The sequence below is a fragment of the Periplaneta americana genome, chromosome 13 (assembly GCF_040183065.1).
Source record: "Periplaneta americana isolate PAMFEO1 chromosome 13, P.americana_PAMFEO1_priV1, whole genome shotgun sequence".
NCBI classification, from domain to species: Eukaryota; Metazoa; Arthropoda; class Insecta; order Blattodea; family Blattidae; genus Periplaneta; species Periplaneta americana.
Window position 1 is genome coordinate 102,527,382 of NC_091129.1, and position 15,150 is coordinate 102,542,531.

The window sequence follows — 15,150 nt, forward strand, 5'->3', positions numbered from 1 at the left end:
ATCTCCGAAGATGCAGTTTTCCCTTCTACTGTATGCACAGCCATGACTGCATCGACCTCTCGCACAACAAATGGCTGTGAAGCATTTCACAAGCATTTTAATGTCAGTTTTTACAGCAGTCATCCTTCATTGTATAAATTCGTGAATCAACTTTTGGACATACAAACTGAGCCTTATATTATTAAACTTAGAAGCAATGCAGAAAGTAACCGAAGTTTCAATGTAAAGTCAGCCAAATGCAAAAGAAACATATTTTGTAAATTGTGCAGTTTCCGGGTAAGATTAGTAAAACCCTCGTGAATCAGTGTGCAGTATCCGGGTAGGATTAGCATGTCCCTCGACAAGCGGTGTGCAATTTCCGGATCAAAGTGTGCAGTTTCCACGTACCCGGGTATACTAAGGTATGAAGTATGAAGGTTTAAATGCGCAGGTAAAGGGTCGAGTACCAATACTTTTCAGGTTAATGGCACCAGTGAGTTCAATGACCAAGATGTTTCATTGCTGTTATAGTAGCCTACATCGCTGAAAATTGCATCGAAAATATTTCACAAAAATAGCGTATTATGCAGGACTTGAGCGAAACAAACGGGGTATTTTATAAAGGCGTTATATATGAAATGTGTAGGGACCGGACAAAAAAGCGTATTGCACGGGATAGCGTAATAAGTGGGCGCGTCTTATCGAGGTTTTACTGTATCTTATTATAGTGTATCAACTAAAATATAAACTAATAGAAATACAGAGATTTGGAAGGAAATGTTGTCACATTGATATAACAGATGTTTATGAAATCACATCAGAAGTAAGAGAACTCATCTACCAGCCTCATTCCCCTTAGGTCCTGATTCTTCCAATAATAATAATAATAATAATAATAATAATAATAATAATAATAATAATAATAATAATAATAATAATAATAATAATAACAATAATAATAACAGTAATAATAGTAATAATAATAATAATAACAGTAATAATAGTAATAATAATAATATTATTGTTACTGTTATTATTATTATTATTATTATTATTATTATTATTATTATTATTATTATTATTATTATTATAAATACGGGACGATATTTTTTAATTTTAGGCATTTCCAAAATATAATTTTCTTTAATCCATGACATACTTTTGGGGGAGGGGATAATGTATAAAACTAATGGAAATGTATGTAGGCATTTTCATTAAGACAGCTTACAAGCAAACATTCTGATGGGAGCAGATAAAAAAGTTTTTTTTTCTTCCACCATGTTAATAAAGTCAAAAGAAGTGCTTATACAGATTTTGACCACTCGACCGCAATTACGAGGCCGTCCAGAAAGTGATTTTCCATGGGGCCGCATGCAGAAAAAAACACAATTGTATGGAAAAATTTATTTAAACAGATACAGCAATTGTTGAGCTATTTCTCAACATACCCCCATTGGAATTGAGACATTTGTCATACCATGGGATCAATTTTTGTATACTTGTGTCCTAGAAGTCAGCCGCCTGGGTTAGGAACCAGCATTTGACAGCAGTTGCACCTCTCTATCGATCCCAAGATATGACAAATATCTTAATTTCTACGGGGAATATGTTTAAAAATAGCTCAACAATTGCTGTGTCTGTTCTAATAATCTTTTTACAATTAAATTGAGTTTTCTTTCTGTTAACGGCCCTGGCCAACATATTTTTACGGCCCTCGTAATTGCGGTCGAGTGGCCAAAATTTGTACAAGGACTTTTTTTGACATTATTAATATAGCGAAAGAAAAAAAAAATAACTTTTTTATCTGCTCCCATCAGAATGTTTGCTTGTTAGACTGGACAAAATAATTGTTAAAAATTATGATGACACCGCTGTATATGTCTCATATTGGACTGAAGTGCCCTCATCACTACACTACGTACGCATTTATAAGGATAACGTGGTCGTCGTGTTTTTGGATTATTTGGCACAATATGACAATTGAGTAGTTATTTCTTGAACACAAGACAGTTATATTGAAATTGATTTATAATGAGTAACTGTTCATCTTTTTTAAAAATGGTTAATGAAATGACTCCCCTATTCCTCATCTGATGGTCAGAAGAAGTAGAATTTACTATAGATGTAAAGTGTTAATTTTTTTAACTATTTGCATAACCGTACTACCGCGAGACCCAGCCAGAGTTCGGAAAATATATTTCAAAGTGAAATCTATATTATTGGACAGTATGGCGCAACGATTAATAAGAACGTTAATTGAATACATTTCTTCTCAAAATACATATACTGTAAATTATATATATATATATATATATATATATATATATATATATATAATTGATCAGAAAAGAACGCTTCTTAATCTAAGAAAATGAAAAATTGCAATTTTTGACCCTGTTAACACCAACTCCCCTTAAAGAAATAAGAGCAATAATAATGTTTTACTTTGGAAATACCGCACACCGATAACATCATCCGTAATTACATATTTGGAGCTTGTCGGCAAGTGTAGAAAACGACCTATGTAGTACCTCCTTTGTCACTTACCATGTTTTTAATAAAATAATAAATGATACTAAACTTTCTTTAAGGGGTTAAGTACAGCTTACAACAGTAAATTTTTTGGAAATATTAAAAAAATTTGTCTTCTATTACTGTATCTTGTACAATAATTAAAATTGGTATGTGTAAAAACCTATCCTTCTGCTATATTAAAAAAAATATTTTTACGATATAAAAAAATTATTTAGGCCTAGGCCTATATATATTTTTTTTAATTCAAAATGATGGCAGTTTACTGTGCAGCGATGAAGCGTTTCCCTCATAAGTCATAAACTTGTTAATTTTTTCATGTTCTCGCTCTTTTATTTTATTGCTGAAACTTATGTTTACAATATCATGCTCTTTCAACTACATCCCTTAATAAATAATATTTTTTTACACTGTGTTAGAAGAAAATACTGATATTTGACCATTTTTAAATGAATTTACATTTTGTCAGAAAATCTATCAAAAGTAGAGAAGTGATCTTGCATCATATTGTAGATATAACATGCATAAATACAGACAAAAAATTTCATCACAGAATGTTGGACAGTTTTTGAGTTACGTGGGGAAACTCTACTGCACAGTGAACTGAATTTTGAAGGAAAAAAATGTGTAAATATTTTTTTAATCGTAAAAATATTTTTTTCATATAGCAGAAAGACACATACTAAGGTTCATTATTTTACAAGATACAGTAATAGAGGAAAAAAATGTTGAATATTTCCTAAATTTTACTGCTGTAAGCTGTACCTAACCACTTAACACTAAAAACACATCACATTCCATCAAACCCAGACTCGAATCCTGCATCACTGGATTACTAATAGAACACTGTCAGACATCGTGGTTGCTTCATACAATGCTCATGTATCATTCCGAAAGCAATTAAAACTTACTATTGTGTATCACATCTGTGTGAAGAAATTCTGCTCCAGCTACCTGCTAGAGGCGGACAATAGAGACTCAAATTTTAAAATCTCATGTGTTTTATTATTACAGATAAACTGGAGCCTGTGGAAGAGAGAGACGGTAAACGTGTCCTCTTACTTTCTATTAATCTCCACCTTAAAATAATTCCCCCAAAAAATCAGTGATGTCTATCTGACAATCTTTGTTAGTAAATGGTTTTATCTGTTAGATAAGTTCACATTAAATTCTACAACTGCTTACGTCCAGGTGGATCCAGATTTACGAACACTGAAACAAAAACATATGAGATCATTAATACGAATTATATGCATCTTCATTGTCTGTTTCTAAAATAAAATACCGGAACACTCTTACGATACTAAATTGCCAAAGAAATTAGCCGTACGAACTAAATTCAATTAAGCTTACTTTAATTCATATCGTAGAAAAAAAAGACTCTCACAAGGAAAGGAACAATTGAGGACTTAACATTCTAAATGCACAAAGTGCCAAAAACAACTTTCTGAGATATTGATGGAAAACACACTGCGAAATGCATGTTGAGATACCTAAAACACCATCTTTTGGCGCACGAATGAGTCACTTACAGTTGAGCTACGACAAAGACAATGTAGTATATTATTCTCATATGGATGTTTCTCCCATAGATTGAATAAAATTCAATTTGAAAAATTGGCACTTAGCACATTTATAATGTTAGGTCTTCAATTTTAAAATATTTATGATTGGACGAATCCGTCGTTATAGAGATGAACCTAGCTGCTTTTAGTTCCTTCACAATGGCTTTCATTCTAAAATGGGCCAACAGATTCAATAAAATCTCGCATTTAGTGCGACCTCAAGTAAAGCTGTTTCTAGTCCCGTCGCTCTTATTTCCGACAACCAATCATGTTGCAAGTCGGCTACATTTAAACGTGTGCGTCTTGTGATTCGCTGATGATGACGTTATGCATTTCCTAAGGCTCGATAAATACTTAATATAGTCGCCCGCCATTTTGACTCTTTCGTTGGCGTTCGCAGAAAGCACACGAGGACGTTATTTGCCGCTCAATTATTTGCTGAATTACAGTGCGTTTGATAATAAAAACTTTCTAACAATGGAAGAAGTGCAGTCCATCCGATCCATCGAACGAAAACTGTAGTTACTGGTAATGTTCGGTGGTGCTATAAGCCTATAAATAAGAGCCCTCTGCTGCAAAATTTAATTTTTCTCTTCTCGCAACCTTTGGCCTTTTGCTCATGTAGCCTAGAAAATGTCGAGTTCCACTTTGGCTTTCCACTTTAACTTCGGAATGTACGTGAAGTTAATTATTCAGTGAACACTCTTTTGTGGCTTATTAATGAAAACCCACAGTTATTATTGGACTCCGGATTTTTACGTAATTAATTTTTTTTTTCTTTTATATGTATCTGTCTGAAAACTCAAAATGTTGGCGAATTTGGCTACTAAGACCATTTCATTTAATTTTAACACTACATATTTTTAAATATTTCGCACAATAATACATATTTTAAGGTAATTACATATTGTTACATAAAATTAACATCCATGCTAAATGTCGTTTAATTAAACACTTTGTAAAGACAGTTATGAATATTTCAGCATAAATTAAAATGAAATTATAAAAATATTATTAAAACAAACTCAAAGTAGTCAGTATTTAATGGGATACATTATTTCAGCAATCAGGGCAGGACAACCACTCAGGTTTAACCTGGTACTTTCCTCTTAATCCTGCCATCTTGCACTTTGTTCTTAAAAAAATTCTAGGTAATTGATAGGTCTTGCTACATGTCCTCATGTCAGTTCACCGCCTGAGCTAGATCCTCAGCGGAGAAACACGGAATCCTCCAGAAGGCATTGTTATCAGCAACATCCATTTCTTTAAATATGCACCAGTAACTTCTTGCAATGTCAAGAGATCGTTTTCGATGTATAAGAACATATTATCCGACCACCCACGGAACTCAACTCATGTGGCACATTGTGCTTCATGCCTTGATTAATTTAGAATAGCAGCAAAAACTATATCGTGACATATATAATTTTGTAATTTGTATAAAATTAATCTTATTTATCTTTGTTTAAAATACAATTATTTTTTAAATAAATAACTTTTAATTCCTTGTGAAAATTTGATATTACATTAGCATATATTTTAAAATGTCATGATGGTAATGGTTGGCCGATAAGCAGAAATAATTCCTGCTTATCGGCCAACCACTACCATCATTACGAAATTTCCAAACGCTAGTCAAGCAAAATTGTTTAATACATTTTAAACACAAAATTAAAGATCCAAAAGACTAACACTAATATTTGGTTTAATAAGCAATTTTTGTTACACCAGGTCACCCCAAAATACGCGACCATAAAATAACTACTGTTAGTAGAATGATAGAGGGGGAACGGGAAGACCCGAGATCAATCTTCTACGTCTGCTTTGCTCACCACAGGCCGGGGATCGATCCCCAATCGCCTGGATGAGCCATAAACGCCGTAAATTGTTACTTACTAGTGCTACCAATATGCCTGTAGCGCAGGGAATTGTATGTCTCATCTTGCATCAAGTATAAAGGCTATCCTATTGTAGAGTATCTAGAGATAAGTTTAAGCTATCTTTCAAACCAACTTTTTCTTTCTTACAATTTGTATTGGCAGCTATAGTAGAGTCGCGTCACACTTGATCCGAAGAACGCGGAAAGAACCCAACCGTTGATTGCTTCATGCTTCAAGGCTGCGCGGGTCTATATGTTACCGGTCTTTGCCACGGCTTAGTACAGTCTGAGATGTTAGTGATAGAAGAACTGTGTGCTTGTGTACTTCTCTTAAATAGTACGTTTGAAGAGAGAGAGAGAGAGAGAGAGAGAGTGTGTGTGTGTGTGTGTGTGCGTGCGTGCGTGTGCGTGTGTGTGTGTGTGTGTTTTTTTTTTTACAGTATATATTTCAACATGCCCCATTACATAGGTAATATTACATGTTTTGACATTTCTAGATAATTACATTTTTAAGATTGCAAATTTGCCAGTTGCGTAATCAATAAATATGTGTGATAAGATATGCGATGAGAATAAATTATAGTTAAGTACCATTCCAAATTCTGAATTCTTGCACCTTCCTACTTACAAACTTTCAAATTACATTAGCATTATTAATTGAAGATTATAAGACCCTGTGTTTCCCTAGTTACAATTTTAAATTACATCAGCAGCAAGAATTTAAGTATATATCACTCCTACATTTTCCTAGTTACAGATTTCAATTCAATAAGCAATAAACACACAAAAGGATAAAGATAATATACCAGTAAGTTACATAGATAGATCAAGAGACATTAAGAACATGGACATAGTTCCAAAGTAACAGTTTTACAAATTACACATACAATTAGAATATGTCTTAAAATATATTTAAAAATTACCAAACCCCACATAAGAATAGAAACACACTAAATTATATTTAAAAATTATCAAGACTTCACTTTCACTATCCTAGATTTCAATTCAATAAGCAATAAACACACAAAAGGATAAAGATAATATACCAGTAAGTTACGCAGATAGATCAAAAGACATTAAGGACATGGACATAGTTCCACAGTATCAGTTTTACAAATTACACATTACACATTCAATTAGAATATAATCATCTTAAAATATATTTACAAATTACCAAACCCCACATAAGAATAGAAACACACTAAATTAAAATTAAATATTATCAAGACTTCGCTTTCACTATCCTATTTACAAGTTTTGCAGTTTCACTGTCAAGTTTGATGTTTCACAGAATTGTGAAGTCTATATCGCGGACGAAGGTCGAAAATATTTGGAGGTAGTTGGAGGCCAGTGCTTCGCACGTTGTTGGCCACTTGCCTCCTGCTTCTTGGATTTTTCTTATCATATCGTTCCTTTGTCTGGTCACTATGTTACAATCAAATATTACGTGATTGACTGTTTGTTCCTGCTGTCCACATGGGCATATGGGAGACTCTATTATTCTAAATCTGTGGAGATATGCCCTCAGCTTTCCGTGTCCTGTTGTCATTGCTGTGAATTCTGGGGAAATGGGCACCTTTCGGCTCAACCTCCTCTTGACTGAGGGAAAAAAGGCTTTGCTTATCCTTCCTTTCGTCGAATTGGACCATTGTTGCTGCCACATGTCGAGCCCCCTCTCCTTCTCTCGTGTCAGAATAACTTCTCTTGGTGTTTTGTTGTAGACGACTTCCCTATCCTCTAACGCCGCTGCTTTCGCCAATCTGTCTGCTAGTTCGTTGCCCAATATACCGGAATGTCCTTTGACCCAACCGAAGTGTATTATCCACTTGGATTGTGTTAATTCTATAATTTTTGTTTTTATTCTCTCAATTATTCTGTTCCGTTTGGATTTGTTACTCAGTAGGTCTAATGTTATCTTGCTATCAGAGTATATGGCGACAAGCTTCTCTTCGTCTGATCGGTCTTGGATTCCTTGGAGCGTTTCTAGTACCTTTAAGACTGCAATTTGCTCAGCTTGGTTGTTTGTACAGTTTTTGTGTAATTTGTATTTTAGTTGTTGTGTTGGGTTCCCGTTCTCGAATATAATTCCGGCTGCTCCTACATTTTCTCCGGTCTTGCTACCATCGGTATACACTTCGGTTGGATATAGGGCTCCTTGTTCCACTTCGTGAATGGCTGGTGATTGTGCAGGATGTCGCCAGTATTTAGGTTCCAGTGGGGAATCGTATTCCGCGTTGTCGACTCTTGTTGCCAGGTAAGTTTGTACTTTTGCTTCTATTGTTATGGCTATGGGAGGTACACCAGCTAGTATGCAGGAGGCATCATAAGAAATAGTCCGGTAGGCTTGTGTGTGTGTGTGTGCGTGCGTGTGTGCGTGTGTGCGTGCGTGCGTGCGTGCGTGTGTGTGTGTGTCTGTGTGTGTGTCTGTCTGTGTGTCTGTGTGTCTGTGTGTGTGTCTGTGTGTGTGTGTGTGTGTCTGTGTGTGTGTGTGTGCATTAAAATAGTTATTTAGATAATTGAAATGCCGGCTGAAAAGTTTACTCACAACAGCGAATATTTATGTACAAAATTTATGTCAAAACAGATTCATGTCGACAAGGGCGCCCGCAGGATCCAATCTCAGTGGTAGCAAGATGATTAGAAAATTAGAGAAAACGTATGGACGAGTAGAGAAAAAACTGAACATGGAAAATAGCCAGTTCTGGAATCTAAATTACTTTGCGCACGCATTCATAGTTCAAAGCACTCGTTTTTGTGAATTGTTTACCGAGGGTTTGAGAAGACATCTATAGTGCACGTAGAAAAAAAAATTAAAAAATGCGTAAAAATAAAAAATCTCAGTAGTAGCAATTGCGCCCTTGATGTCGACAAGTGTGTAGGCAGTTTGTAGAGACATCAACCAATATTCGACCTCCAAATAGAAGTACAGTTCGAAACCTTATCATTAAGTTAAGAGAAACGGGATCCCTGAACTCTAAAATTCGTAGGCCAAAACGAAGGGTTCTAACGCAAACAAAACTTGATGATATTGGTGCATCACTTGAAAGTTCTCCTAATAAATCTTTACGACGTGTTGCACAAGAAGTAAGTGTATCAGAAACTTCAGCCCAAACGGCTACTTAACTTTTAAAATTTGAACCTTACAGAGTTACTGTAGTTCAAGAATTTCGACCGCATGACAACGAAAGATTCTATAGAAATAACCCACATTCCATCAATGAACTGAAAGACAATATAAGAACAGAAATTGGAAGGATAACGAAAGAAGAACTTTTGCGTGTGAATTCAAATTTCATCAAAATATTATATCGGGAATGTCTGAATGCCAATGGACACCAATTTCATCAACTACCTTAACACAGGTTAGTGAAATAAAATGATTTTATGCATGCCATCAATTAATGAAAGTTATACGAGTGCAATACGCCGGAGATTACGGATCTAAAATGCCCGTTATACCTCGCGCTCTACAGGCTTGCTCCCGCCTGCGTTCTTCGGATCAAGCGTGACGCGACCGCACTGTAGATTCTCATAAATCACTTTTATTTACAGAATGTCTGCGAAAATTTCAACAGTGACTTGATGTTGATAGAGGTTCCCGTAAGATATTAGAGTATATCTTTTGACCACAGACACACATTGCGGGCCTCTTTGGTCGTGGGGTCAGCATGACACAGGACCACCAATGAAACAACACAGGACACCACATGTCAAGGAACACTCAGTTCCAAGGGTAGGAATAAATATCTTCCATTGCCCACGTCGATAATCGAATCATGGACCGTTTGAGCGGGAAGCGCATACGCTATCCATAGAGCCAAGGCTCCACATTTATGGCATATTTTACATGGTTATTTAACGAAGCTGTGTCAACTACTAGTTATTTAGCGTCGATGGAATTGGTAATAGTCATATGGTATTTGGCGAGATGAGGCCGAAGATTCGCTATAGATTACCTGACATTCGCCTTGCGATTGGGGAAAACCTCGGAAAAATCCAACCAGGTAATCAGCTCAAGCTGAAATCGAACCCACGCCCGAGCGCAATCCCGGATTAGCTGGCAAACGCGCTACCGCCTGAGCTACGTCGATTCCTTATAATGTAAATTATGCAGTATGTATTACGCATAATGTTCTATGGGAATCTTATAAATATTCATAGTCATTAACAAATAATAATGTATAAATTAAATCGTCTATGTTGAAAAGAAATCATAATATGTGTCTCATGATTCACAAGAAATTAACGTACAAAGTAAGAGACGTAAATAGTATCAAAATTATTTGTCAACTTAAGGAGTGTCCGAGATAAGTATTTTCAGCATCTCGATGTGGTTCTTCTTTTTCTGCACATAACATGAAATAAAATTAAAAATCTGGTATTATACGAGCATGTATAAAATGATTTTGCTTACCATCGTCATTTTGTTGTCGATGACAGTAGACCTAGATGTAACATAAAATTTCGTTAGAATAAGATAGTATCCCAGCAATAATGTATGATGGCAATCTAAGGTATTAGACTTTAAATAAGCGTAGGCCTACTTCAGCTTTTACATTTCCATGGGCTACGTCCAGTCCGAGCTGTGTTATGGAACGTTTTGTTTCATAACATGTTGTGAAAAATTACAATAACCTGTTACGCCAAGTTCCATAACAATTGTATTGTAATGCTTTCTGTCGTTTTACTTTTCGCCGAGAGAGTATTAGCGACAGTAACTAATGTCTTTTTTTTTTCGGCTTCTGTATTTTCATTATCCCCAAAAATGTTTAGTTACGTTGGAAGCTTTGTTAAGGAAAATTATATACATATTTATCTCATATATATTATTTTAATGTACCGAAGTACATATGATATTTCCATGCAGATATTCTGCGTCTCCGTTCCATTACTCTTTCATCGTATATTTATCTCAATCCTGCAATGGTAGCTCAATATTACAGGAGTAGTGCCATTATTTGAGAACAGAGTTCAGGAGCGAGGTTCTTTACAGAGGATCTTAGTTCAAAACTTTCATTTAAAAAATTATCTTTCTTTATGTATAACAAAAGCTTGCTTTCAAAAAAATTGTGACAAAAAATAATTGAACTTATTTGTGATAGCGGCCTTCGTGCCTTTTATAGAAAAAAAAATCTGCAGGATTTTGTTTATTCTAAGACAAAATGAGTACCCTTCAGTGACTACAAATACAGTACCGTCATTTTCCATAACTATGATCGTGGAACACAACTATGGTCCACGATACAACTTTTTAAAGAACATTGTAGAACATCACAGTCTAGTATATACAGTCACGAAGCTCAATACGTAGTAAATATGCATCCATAGATAGTTGCTAACCACTAGGATCGCTACTATCGCCTCATTAGAGACAATGCAAAATAGTACCGGCACAGTCTATTGTTCCTAGCACCCTTACAACTCAAGCTTCGTGACTGTATATACTAGACTGTGGTAACATAGGCCGTTCGTAGATAGCTGCAGTGACTTGACTTCAAACTACAGTATAGAAAAAAATATAGATAAACGAGATACTACGTTATAGAGTACAAAATTTGAATGTACCATAGTTGTGTTCCAGGACCATAGTTATGGGAAATGACGGTACTTCTTTTTTTTTTTTCCACAATATATTTAGGGGAAAGTATTTTTTCTTCTGTAGTGTTGTTTTAAGAACAAGTATAAAAATTGAACATGACCTGAGATTAAAGCTTTCAGAACTAGTGTCAACACAACAGGGTCATGTTTCTCATTAAGAACATAATCTGTAACTCGTAAACCCAATAAACTTAATAATTATGAAAGTACTTTAATTTATGGTAAATTCCTACATTTCTTCTGATCAAGGTGTAGTCAAGAATTTAAGATGGCTTGGCCAAGTTTTGGGAACTCACTTGATACATTTGTCCATAACTTACATGCACCATATTCAAAAAAAAAAAAAAAAAAAAAAAGAATAACAATTCATTGCTTAATATTATGAAATTTAAAGTAAATTTATAATCCACAAAAGTAGCCATTAAGCGAAACCCATTCACCGTCGTTGCAGAGTGAATCGGCGAAAGTCGATCCTAAATAAATTACTCAATGCATTTATTGTGTTGAGAACGTTAACTTCATAATTTCTTTGAAAAATCATCGGTCAAATTAAAACAACTTGTCAGCAAAAATTTAAATGACTTGTTATTCTAAATATAGATCACTGTCAGTAGAAACAGTAAGATATTTGTCTTTTAGTGTTGAACTCTAAGTTCCAATAGTAGATAGTTTCTTCGTTCTTTTAAGCTAATATACCGGTAATTTTAAAATATTTATTGAAAAATTACAGGAGTAGGGTACTACAGCCTACGCCATTGCCTCTGTTTAGGTGACGATACTTGAGTCACAGTCTAGTATATACAGTCACGAAGCTTGAGTTGTGAGGGTGCTAGGAACAATAGACTGTGCCGGTACTATTTCTCATTGTCTGTAATGAGGAGATATTAGCGATCCTAGTGGTTAGCAACTATCTATGGATTCATATTTACTACGTATTGAGCTTCGTGACTGTATATACTACACTGTGCTTGAGTCTTAAGTACACTGAATTAGCGGTACTATGAAAAAAGTTTGAAAACCCCTCCAAGTAAATGAGCACCACTATATATATATAATATATATATATATATATATATATATATATATATATATATATATATATATAGAGGCCTCGCCGTCTTCATTCAATAATCAAGACTATAATGTGTAGTCAACATGTAGATACCTATTATTGGAGAAAAATTCATTCCGGCACCGGGAATCGAACCCAGGACCTCTGAGCATTTGCTCGCTGAGCGCTCTTTCCATCTGAGCTATGCCGGAACCCGACTAACGGCGCCGGCCGAACTCTCCTCCTTCGTATCACCACTATGCTGTCACTGGGACAGCATGAATATCTCAGACAAGAGTAACAACTCACCTGAGCTACAAGCAGAAAGCAGACAGAGAACACGAACATGGCGGCGGGCGTCTTCTCGAGCTGTACACAGGCGGAAGCTTGTCGCGGACTATTTATGCGATCAGAGCCGTTCAGACATAGCGAATCAGTTTGTAATTATGATTCCCATAAAATAAAGTGAACTTGTTAGGTCGTCCAAATGTCAATAAGACTGGATCATCCGGTCACGTAATTAACTCGCAGTTGGTGTCATTTCATCAATTTGAATGTCCTCTAAGGCTTATATAATGTTTATTAACAATTAAAAGTCAATTACAAAGCTCCAAAATATTTTCAGCTCGTTACGGTGTGCATTAATAAAAGTTAGATACTATGTAAAAAAAAATGTATTATCTAATGTAATCACTGCTACTTGTTTTCCTTATCATGTACTGAATAAATTAGAGCTCTTCTTATATTAAATTGGAGGAATTCATCTCTTAACTCTTGCAACTTTCTAATTAGCACTAAAATACGTAGTTCTCTGCGATACAGTGATTATTTTGTCGACATTTTCTACTACTAAAGTCAATTATCTAGGGATAATTATTGACCAGTATATTAGCTGGGTCAAATAAATTACTCAAAATTATATAGGCCTGTAGATTTTTTATACTGCATTAATACATTTCCATTAATTTTTAAGACTAATTTATTTATCCTTGGTGCAATCTGTATTACGTTATGGAATTGTTAGTTGGAGCAAAAAGCTACTGAAAATAGTACAAAAAAGAATATTCATAATCTGTCTAGAAAAATCTATTGATTTCCCTACCAAATTTTTTTATTCGGAATTTAACGTTTTCAAGTTGCAGCAGATACTATAATTTATTAACTTTCTTACATAAAAACAAGAACAATTTCAACACATATTGGCATACGCATCTAATTCGCCAGGACCGTGTTTAGAAATGATGAGTGTTATGTTATGTTTTATTTAACGACGCTCGCAACTGCAGTGGTTATATCAGCGTCGCCGGATGTGCCGGAATTTTGTTCCGTAGGAGTTCTTTTACATGCCAGTAAATCTACTGACATAAGCCTGTCGCATTTAAGCACACCTAAATGCCATCGACTTCGCCCAGGAACGAACCCGCAATCTTGGGCATAGAAGGCCAGCGCTATACCAACTCGCCAACTAGGTCGACAGAAATGATGAAATAAATCAATATTCCATAATTCATATTAGAATAAGTATAATACGAAAAGGAACATATTATTTCATTTCACAGAGTCGAAATGTTTAACGGCTACTGGTATGAAATATGGCTTCAATTACGGCTTAAATCTATGTAATAAATTCATTTCTCAGATAATAAAAGTAGGTCAACGATGAAATTTAAATTTAAAGTTAAAGAGATTATTAAGAAAATTTAACGTAACGATAGATAGTTAATTGCTGGATTATTAATTTTGTTTACTTATGAATATTAGTTACAAATTCTGTCAATTTGTAAATTGTTTATTTTATTATATAATATTGTTTGTAATCTATACTGTTTCAGCGGAGGGAAGGGAGACCGTGCCTCCCCTAATATTTTGCCAGAATGCAATATAACAGTATTAATTCCAGCTGAAGTAAGATCATAGACAAGTTACAGCAAATGACGGACAATTTTTCCTTTCATAGTAATTTCACTATTCGACGCAAGTAAGCCGACCACATCCAGTTGGTGATGCCCGTTCAGTAGATAGTACAAGTAATTCGTACCGAAAGAAAACAGATAGCGCTGTAACCTGTACAATCGACATCGAGCAGTTTGCAGAAATTATATGACTCTCCTCCTCGGTAACCATGACAATAGCAATTCAACCAATAAGATTGCTGATTAGTGGAGTGTTTAAACATGACTGTAAAACCCTCTAGAGGAGGCACTTTTGGAGAAATCCTACTCACCGCTGACAAGTTTGTTGCTAGTCTCTGCTATGTTCGGCTGTATTGACAAGCTCTCTCTCTCTCACTCTCTCTCTCTGTCTTTTTTCTAGAAAATCGCGTCATGTATTGTTAGTTGCCTCCCCCTGCGTAAAAGTTTTGTTTCATGTTGGCAGATTTTTTTCTTGTTTGCGAGTGTGTCTGTTATGTTTTTCTTTTGTGTTACGAGATACTTACTTATACAGTATATTAAACATTGATAGTTTAGAAATACATACAGATTTGTCTCTAGTATCTTCCAGTACTAGATGTTCAGTATGTTGTAACCTAATTGATCGGTTTGCGG

At 35.0% G+C, this 15,150-nt stretch overlaps 1 protein-coding gene across 1 annotated transcript in view; it reads right to left on the bottom strand.

Moving 5' to 3' along the window:
* LOC138712179 (uncharacterized) overlaps positions 1–13,031 on the bottom strand; it is a 98,026-nt gene extending 84,995 nt beyond the window's left edge. The window contains exons 1-3 of the mRNA XM_069843674.1: positions 12,914–13,031; positions 10,370–10,400; positions 3,697–3,723 (exon numbers count right to left, since the gene is read on the bottom strand). Coding sequence (XP_069699775.1) covers positions 3,697–3,723; positions 10,370–10,400; positions 12,914–12,952 — 97 coding nt within the window. The 5' untranslated portion in view covers positions 12,953–13,031. The remainder of the gene's footprint in view (positions 1–3,696; positions 3,724–10,369; positions 10,401–12,913) is intronic.
* Positions 13,032–15,150: the final 2,119 nt, after the last annotated feature.